At 43.4% G+C, this 9,471-nt stretch overlaps 1 protein-coding gene across 7 annotated transcripts in view; it reads right to left on the bottom strand.

Moving 5' to 3' along the window:
- The window catches only part of CDC42BPA (CDC42 binding protein kinase alpha), a 363,756-nt gene that overhangs the window by 142,561 nt on the left and 211,724 nt on the right, over positions 1 to 9,471 (bottom strand). For all 7 annotated transcript variants that reach the window (XM_040351326.1, XM_040351329.1, XM_040351327.1 and 4 more), the window contains exons 7-10: positions 8,470 to 8,670; positions 7,211 to 7,456; positions 3,187 to 3,266; positions 925 to 1,091 (exon numbers count right to left, since the gene is read on the bottom strand). In XM_040351326.1, coding sequence (XP_040207260.1) covers positions 925 to 1,091; positions 3,187 to 3,266; positions 7,211 to 7,456; positions 8,470 to 8,670 — 694 coding nt within the window. The remainder of the gene's footprint in view (positions 1 to 924; positions 1,092 to 3,186; positions 3,267 to 7,210; positions 7,457 to 8,469; positions 8,671 to 9,471) is intronic.

The following is a 9,471-nucleotide window of genomic DNA, read 5'->3' as shown; positions in this document are numbered from 1 at the left end:
TCGGTATAAATCCACTTTGCCAGCACCAAACGTCTTTACTACTATACTATCTTGCAAAAGTAAGTGACATCATCACTGTGCTGCACATAGTCTGTACAGAGAGCAGAGATGTCGGAGGGACCCAGCAGGCCCCATGCACTATAGGCTGCTTGCAGAAAAATATAGGTGGGAGCGGATACAAGACCAGTCAATCTGTGCAGAGCGAGCAGCAATGACCAGTCTTTATTACAGGAAGTTTCTGAACAGAGACAAAGCTTCACACATGATTACTGTACAGATCTGGAAGAAGTACACAAAGCACACTAAGCTTTAAGTATACACGTGCTTCTTTTATTGTGGCAATATTTGTTTGAGCTTGAGTTCAGCTTTAAAACTTTTGTTAGTTTTTTTTCTACTGTCTATAAAATTCGCTAAATTGTTATTTATTTCCTGTTCCTGTGACACTAAAACAAGAAATGGGGGGACAAAAAAAAAAATCTGTGAATCCTGATAAAAATTCAGTGAGTTCCTAAATTCTTGTATTAAGCTGACAACGCTGCCTCTGCTGCACTGAAATCTCAATCAGAGTTGCCAGCTCTTCCCTGCTGAACTATAAAACATCCCCTTTTCCTCATTTCCATAAAAGAAGTGGAAGGTGTTCTGTACCCCAGGCAGGGAGAACTGGGCAGGGCTGACAACACAGTTTGGGATCTCCCTGTAGCAGTGGAAGATTAGTCAGACCACTACATAAAGTTAGGAGTGCACTACATTTCTGGCAGATCAAAAGATCATTTTTGGAACTTGCATAGTCAAAACTTTTGAAAATGGGTATTTATTTCTGAATACTTTTATTTTGTTTGCCTTATATCCCAATCCCCCCCCCCCCCCCCTGACAGATATTAACTTGTAATGTTTTTGAGCAGCTGCACGGATCTGGCAAAGCACCTTGCAACTTCCTGCTGAGCTCCAACTTTTCCTGTTCCAGCCGCCGTATCCGCCTCTCGTATGCCTCCGTTGCTAGGCTGTCTTCTAAAGTGCGCTGTACATTGGCGTCCAGCTCTGTATTGGCAATCCCTGATGCCAGGCGCAGAGAACTTCTATCTGATAATACACTAAGGAAAAACAACAGTCACAAACACAAGATAAATCTACTGTCACAAAAAAAAAAAAAATTGGAGCCATGCTGGATCCTGACACTCTCCCCAAAACCTTGCAGCTTCCACACATAAACCATTGTCCAGACAGACATTTTTTCAGATGCAAATGCAGGTTTTATTTGCTGGAGAGGTGTGTGAAAACCATTAAATGGGTACACTGTATGGATCATTTGCTCAAGTAAAAGCAATGCAGGGAGCGTACAGAAACCCACAGCTGACTGAACTCACAGCAGGGGCACTAAGAGTAATAGCACACAGATTCCACTCGCCTCTAAATCTTTCAGATTAGACAAAGGTATCTCTGAAAAGTTCCACTATCTTTTATTTGACATACAGAGAATATAAAGTAATATGAAGAGGGGAGGGAGGATGAGAAGGAGAGAGAGAGGAAGTGAGTAAAGATGGGGGGGGGACGGGAGGGGAGGAAGGAGAGGGGAGGGAGGAAGGAGAGGGGAGGAAGGAAGGAAGGAGAGGGGAGGAAGGAAGGAAGGAAGGAGAGGGAAGGAAGGAAGGAGAGGGAAGGAAGGAAGGAAGGAAGGAAGGAAGGAAGGAAGGAAGGAAGGAGAGGGAAGGAAGGAAGGAGAGGGAAGGAAGGAAGGAGAGGGAAGGAAGGAAGGAGAGGGAAGGAAGGAGAGGGCGGGGGGAGGAAGGGAGAGGGGAGGGGAGGAAGGGGAGGGGGGGAGGGAGGGAGAGAGAGGGGAGGTCGTGGGGAAAGTAGGTAAGAAAAAGAGGGAGGGAGGAGAGAGGTGAAGTGAGGAAAAAGAGCGAGAAGAGAGAGGGAGATCGAGAAGAAAAGAGGGGGAGGGCGAGAGAGGAGGAAAGGGTGAGAGAGGAGGAAAGGGCGAGAGAAGAAACAGAGAGGAGAGCGAGTGGGTATCAAAGAGAGGGAGGCAGGAGAGTGAAAGAAAAAGGAGAGGGAAAGAGAAGAGAGGTAGTAAAGAGAGGGAGTAGAAAGAAGACATGAGAGAAGAGAATGAGAGGGGGGGAGATAATTAATTCTGGCACCAATGAATGATAAGAATTTAGACTGAGTAGGGCTTGTGCAGCCCAGTGTATAATTTTCAGAAACTTGTTAGCAGTTAGGTAATTGTTGCAGAGGAGACACAAAGACCCAGATTCACAGAGAGCGGCGTATCTCTGTGCGGGCGTAGCGCATCTCATATGCGCTACGCCAACGTAACATAGAGAGGCAAGTACAGTATTTACAAAGCACTTGCTCCCTAAGTTACGGCGGCGTAGCGTAAATGGGCCGGCGTAAGCCTGCCTAATTCAAATTAGGAAGGTAGTGGGTGTGTTGTATTAAAATTAGCCATGACCCCATGTAAATGAATTCCCGAACGAACGGCGCATGCGCGCGCATGCTCAGAATCATGTCGAATTTACGCCCTAAGATACGACGACTCAATGGCAACGACGTGAAGTAACCTACGCCCAGCCCCATTCACGTACGACTTACGTAAACGACGTAAAATCCGACGGCAGTTCCGACGTCCATACCCTAAATGACTAAGACCAGCTATTTGGTGGTTTATCTTTACGCCGGACGTACGCCTTACGTAAACGGCGTAGCTTACTGCGACGGGCGCAAGTACGTTCGTGAATCGGCGTATCTAGGTAATTTACATATTCAACGCGTAAATCAATGGAAGCGTCCCTATCGGCCAGCGTAAATATGCACCCAAGATACGACGGCGTAGGAGACTTACGTTGGTCGTAGGAAGCCAAAATTCAGGCGTATCTCATTACAAGAATAAGGCGCATAGATACGACGGCGCATCCATGGACTTACGCGGCATATATAAAGATACGTCGGCGTAAGTCTTTGTGAATCTGGCTAATAGAGTCTAGGAACAAGAAAGAGAAAAGTAGAAATGGATATAGAGGGAGGAAGAGATAAAGGAAAGAGAGGAAAATCTATAGAGAAAGATGGGTACAGGCAGCAGGAGGAGAAAAACAGAAGATAGATCGAGATAGAGAAAGAAATAGCAATGGAGAAGGGGCAAAAATTACACGGTGTTCATGGAGTGGACTCACGTGGCCGACATCTTACCAGTTACTTGTGTAGGTAAACCCAACAAACGGTAAATGGTGTCCGGAAAAGCCTGTATGTGTTGGCGGAGGCATCGTCTCCTACATAACATAACAAAGAACACCATTACTTCAGAGTAACAGCTAACAAATTGACATTTCTAGCATAGAGAGGGAAACAAATTTGATCAGGACAACTGTTTTTCAGCTCCCATTAAAGGCATCAGTACACAAAAACCTTCCATGTTTGGTAGACGCTAGATGCCTCGTACACACGATCCGATTATCGGATGATAAAAATCGCTTTCGGATAGATCGTTCGATAAACTGATCGTTAGTACACAGCTTTCGACAGCTGGTCATGACAGTCTGTCCAACAAAATCCAAAGGAACAAACACAAAAACTTTGCTCGGATGACTGCCCATCGTACGACAATCGTTTAATCAGTACAGTATGCGTCCACTAAAAATTGATAGACGAACACCACGCATGATCAAAAACACGAAAATTAACCAAAAGGACACAGGGATCACACGCATTTGACATAATTTCAGATACGTAGCTACGCACACCGGAAAGTTTTTCCAGAATCGTACGACAAAAATCTTTATTTTCATAGAGCACATTTTGCACCGTTGTATTCGTTATTAGTTTTATGCAACAAAATGCAAACGATATGTCGTACGATATTAGGATCGTGTGTACAAGACATAAGAGTTTCTTCTGTGGTGAGCTGAAACACACAAATATGGATGGGAAAACCCAAAACTCCAACAGTAAGGAACAGGGTCGGAAATTATGGCAGGGAGGTCTCTGTTGGCCAACTCAGCCCACCTAAATCCATTTTTAACTAAAATATAGACTAACTCTACAAAACCTTTCTAGATCCAGTTGCTACAGTTGCAGATGTGGCATCCAATGTTTTTCCATGAAAATTTCTTAAAGCGGTAGTAAACTGCAGGATATCATAATGTGCTAGACTTCCTTGTGGGTTTGTGGGCTTTGGCCGTTTGAAAGGGCAAGCTGCGGTGATGTTACTCCCGCGTAGGCGCAAAATCATGTTATACTTACCTGCTCTGTGCAATAGGGGAATCTGACATTGCAAGGTTTTTAACCTAAATGCAGAGAATGCTGTAACCATTTCGCACCCAGAGGACGTCATATGACATCCTGGGCTTTGTGGGGCTATATCTGAATTAAGCCTGCAGCTACAGGCATCATTCAGATATATCGGCATTTTCAGCCGGTGATTCCCTACACCATAAGAACAATCATAGTGGCTGTTCGGCCGGTTCATTATTCTTACGGGCGGCGAAAGGGGAGGTCCCAAACTCCCGCCGCCCTCCGGTGCTTCTACCGACTCAATCAGTGAGTCGGAGAATTGATCCGCCGGCCCCGGATGCTGATTATAAAGATCATCTGGTCTGCCAGAGTTTCTATGATCGTCGGAGACCGGGCGCGATGTTATGACATTTCGCCCGGCCTCTGCATTAAAAAAAAAAGCGTCGCCGCCTCAGCTGGGAAGCGGTGATCTTTTTTTTTATTATTATTATTTTAGGCTTTCCAGCCTAGTGGTGAGCTGTGGGGTCTTATTGATCCTATATCTCACTGTAAAGAGGTCCTGTCATGTCATATTCCTATTACAAGGGATGTTTACATTCCTTGCAATAGGAATAAAAGTGATCAGAATTTTTTATTTTATTTTATTTTTAAAAGTGTAAGTCAAATTTACAATAAAATGATTATAATTTGTTTTAAAGTTCCCCTGTCCCTGTGTGCTTCTACCGTCTCGATCAGTGAGTCAGAGAATTGATCCGCCGGCCCCCGGATGCTGATTATAAAGATCATCTGGTCTGCCAGAGTCTTTATGATCGTCGGAGACCGGGCGCGATGTTATGAAGTCACGCCTGGCCTCTGCATTAAAAAAAAAAGCGTCGCCGCCTCAGCTGGGAAGCGGTGATCTTTTTTATTATTATTATTATTTTAGGCTTTCCAGCCTAGTGGTGAGCTGTGGGGTCTTATTGATCCTATATCTCACTGTAAAGAGGTCCTGTCATGTCATATTCCTATTACAAGGGATGTTTACATTCCTTGCAATAGGAATAAAAGCGATCAGAATTTATTTTATTTTTAAAAAAGTGTAAGAAAAATCAACAATAAAATGATTATAATTTTTTTTTAAAGTGCCCCTGTCCCCGTGTGCTCGCACGCAGAAGCGAACGTATACGCAAGTCCCGCCCACATATGAAAACGGTGTTCAAACCACACATGTGAGGTGTCGCCGCGAACGTTAGAGCGAGAGCAATAATTCTAGCCCTAGACCTCCTATGTAACTCAAAACATGTAACTAGTAAAAAAAATTAAAGCGTCGCCTATGGGGAATTTTAAGTACCGAAGTTTGGCGCCATTCCAGGAGCGTGTGCAATCTATTTACTCGGTGTGAAGCCTTGTACACATGATCGGATATCTGATGGAATCTAACCCGATGGATTTTTTCGTCAGATATCCGATGAAGCCGACTTTCATCAGTCTTGCCTACACACCATCAGTCAAAAATCCGACCATGCCAAAACGCGGTGACATAAAACACTACGATGTGCTGAGAAAAGTTCAATGCTTCCAAGCATGCGTCGACTTGATTCTGATCATGCTTTGATTTTTGACCGATGGACTTCCACACAGACGATCGTTTTTTTTTTTTTTTGTTTTTTTATCCATAGAAAAATTTAAAACATGTTCTATTTTTTTTTCACCAATGGAAAACAAACCGATGGGGCCCACACACGATCGGTTTGTCCGATTAAAAAACAGTCTATCGGTCTGTTTTCATCAGACAAACCGATCGTGTGTACAGGGCTTAACTTCATCTTTCACATTATGCAAAGAAATTGGGCTAACTACCATTTAGTTTTTTTTAAAGAATGAAAATTGCTGCGCAAATATCATGCAAGATAAAAAGTTGCAATGACCACCATTGTATGCTCTAGGGTCTCTGCTAAAAAAAAACATATATATTGTTTGGGGGTTCTATGTAATTTTCTAGCACAAAAATTATGATTTTTACATATAGGAGCGAAGTCTCAGAATTGGCCTGGGCTTGAAGTGGTTAAAAGGTAAAAAAAATCTTTAGACTTTACAGTTTGCTTCTTTAAAAGGGTCAAAGAAACCTAAGCTGAAAGTTATATTTATACACCCTCAAAATGTTCACACTTTAAAAATTCTAATTGTTCATACATCATAAATATTAGTTGTTTTGCATTAACAGATATTCTAGGCCCGTAGGAGACAGCCTTAGTCTCTTCAGTGCATTACAGGAATAGGAAGTCAGCTGCGTGTCGGAAAATATTCCAGGAAGAGACCATTTGTTTCCTGGCAATTTTCACCCATGCAGCTCAATCAGCGAATTTGAGAGTGTTAGGCCCCATACACACGAGAGGATTTATCCGCGGATACGGTCCAGCGGACTGTATCCGCGGATAAATCCTCTCGAGGATTTCAGAAGATTTCTATGCGATGGCGTGTACACACCATCTCATTGAAATCCGCGCGGAAATCCTCTGGCGATGACGCGTCGCGCCGTCGCCGCGATTATGACGCGGCGACGGGCGCGACGCTGTCATATAAGGAATTCCACGCATGCGTCAAATCATTACGACGCGTGCGGGGAATCCCTTTGGACGGATGGATCCGGTGAGTCTGTACAGACGAGCGGATCCATCCGTTGGGATGGATTCCAGCAGATGGATTTGTTGAGCATGTCAGCAAATATCCATCTGCTGGAATCCATCCCAGGGGAGATTTATCCGCGGATAAATATCCGACGGAGTGTACACACCATAGAATCTATCCGCAGAAACCCATTTGATGGGATTTATCTGCGGATAGATTCTATGGTGTGTATGGGGCCTAAGCTTTGGTGGCAATTTCACTGCAAAATCAATATAAATCCTACTACATGGGATGAGACATCAAACGGTTGTAGCATTATAGTAGAGAGACTTGGTTCCTTGGAATTGTCTTCAGTTTTAGCCTGGGCAGCACTTACACTGTTTTTTAAACAATCATCATCCACATCGAAGTTGGATGTATCGGTTGGGCTGCTGACTTCTGGGATATAAGGTGCTTCTAAGTTGCGAATGTTTTCCCAGTCAATGCCAGCAAAGAATGGGTGGTTCTTGAAGTCTTCAATCCCATTCTGACCCAGACGATGCTCCCGGCTGCAAATTAACCGTTTTATTAAGTCCTTCGCATTTTCAGAGATGTCCGAGTGTGCAGGGAACTGGAACCTCTCCTGGGGGTAAAATAAAGGAAGGAGATTAAATTGGACCATACCGTCATATTTCACCACACGCAGGTCAGAAACAAAAATAACAAATAAGGTTGATAATGGACACCGTCATACATTGTAAAGCTCAAAGAGACAGAATAATTTATAAATTCAATGTAAAAACTGATCAATATGAGAAGGCTATAGATTTTATTTTGGTGACTTTTTAAGGGGTAGGTATAAGCAAGATTTTTGTTTGGGATAGAATGTTGAAGGGTTATAACCTCTGTAATTTTTTCTAATTACTGTCCTTGTCCCCACTAGGAAATTCACCCTCTGTTTAGTGATCATTGTCAAAGGGCAGAAAGCAACTTAAAATCCAGGACCAGAGGGAAATCTTCCAAAGGGGGATGACTTTTGTAGATATTTCCCCTCTCACTTCATTTCACATTTCTGGGATAGGAATAAAAGAGAAAATGTCCCCCGGATACAAACAAATTGCAAACCGGATACAGGATACACATAGCAAAAAATAAATATGTGCACTTTAAAGCTTCCCCAGTCCTGATGCCTACTTACTGTACCTCTTTCTGACTGGGGTGGGCTCTCCACATGCATAAAGTACATTGACTTTTTTGTTACAATGCTACTGCTTTGACTTCCAAGTGCTTGCCAAAGGGAAATTGCTCTTAGGAGTCGCATTTCTGGGGGTGCTTAGGTCAATAGGAACTGACCTTTCAACAGCTTACCACCCCTGTAAGAATTTTGTATAAGGCTTTTTCTCTCTATAGGACCAAGGAAAAAAAAAAAAAATCTTGGAACGTGATTTAGAGGGGGAGAGGTATATTAGGGGGTACGTTTGGATAATGCTTTGACCCTTTAAGATAACATTCATGTGTGCGTCTAAAAACTTTTCAAAAGACTTGACATTTCCATTAAATGAGTTACCCTGTAGGTAGAAGAAGCAAAGCCGAGTCTAAAACAGAAATAAGGATAGTACTGCCATTAGCTGAAATGCAAGATAAACTTCTACTTACTTTGTGGTTCATGATTTTCCCATACGTCTCCACTAAGGACTCGGCATAGAATGGAGTTTCTCCATACAGCATCTCATACATACAGACCCCCAGAGACCACCAGTCACACTCTGGACCGTATTTCCCCTTACCATCCTCCATAGCCTGGAGGATTTCAGGAGAGATATAGTCTGGTGTTCCCACTGCCACCGAGGACTGGACCTAGAAGGAGAACAGTCATCAATACAAGGAATAAAATACTCAATTCGTGAATGTGCAAGTCTTAACAGTTAGGTCAGCTGTGCTTTGGCCGGATTTCCTACTTTTGCATTGGGTGCATTTCAAAAGTGCAGACAAGGCGCAACAATCGTGCAAAAGCCACCAACTAGACTGGAGGTATGGCTGCTGACTGTGAACCTGAAGGTGCTCTGTGTGTGCAACGGCCGATGCAGTGGGAGCAAAACAAGGTGCGTTCATTCACCATGCACCATCTATTCTGACATCACTCCAAAAAGAACTTCATGTGTTTCCACCTCTCTTATACACTTCCTATTTTTACAGCACGGCAGTGAAAAAATAAACATTGATAAACATTGATTTAAAAAATGTGTATTCATTATTTTACTGCTTTATATTTTTACAGAATTTTAAAAGGTGTGTCAAATGGGCAAATCGACTGCACTTTGTAAAGTGCAGTTGCACTTCGCAAATATAGTTGCTCCAAAGCTTAAGCATTTGTAACCCCTCCAAAAAAAATCAAAATAGATCTTGTTCCCTTAAAGCATGTATAACAGCACAGCACTTGGGCTATGTCATTTGGCCCCTTGTTTAACCTAAAAAAAACTGTCTGACCCTGCCTGGTTCTGTCCTCCCCCCTGTGAACTGACCACAGTTTATCATGGCTGCTGAGCCCCGACACTGTGGTCAGTTTATGTGCTTCTGTAAGCTGCAGCTTTCCGCTCTGCTCTTCCCCCTCCCCTCCCAGTCTTTCATCTAGTCTGTGCCACTCTGCTCCCCGCCCCT

This window comes from Rana temporaria, chromosome 4 (genome assembly GCF_905171775.1).
Source record: "Rana temporaria chromosome 4, aRanTem1.1, whole genome shotgun sequence".
Lineage (NCBI taxonomy): Eukaryota > Metazoa > Chordata > Amphibia > Anura > Ranidae > Rana > Rana temporaria.
The sequence above is the reverse complement of the archived record's forward strand: the minus strand, read 5'-3'. Positions and strand labels throughout refer to the sequence as shown.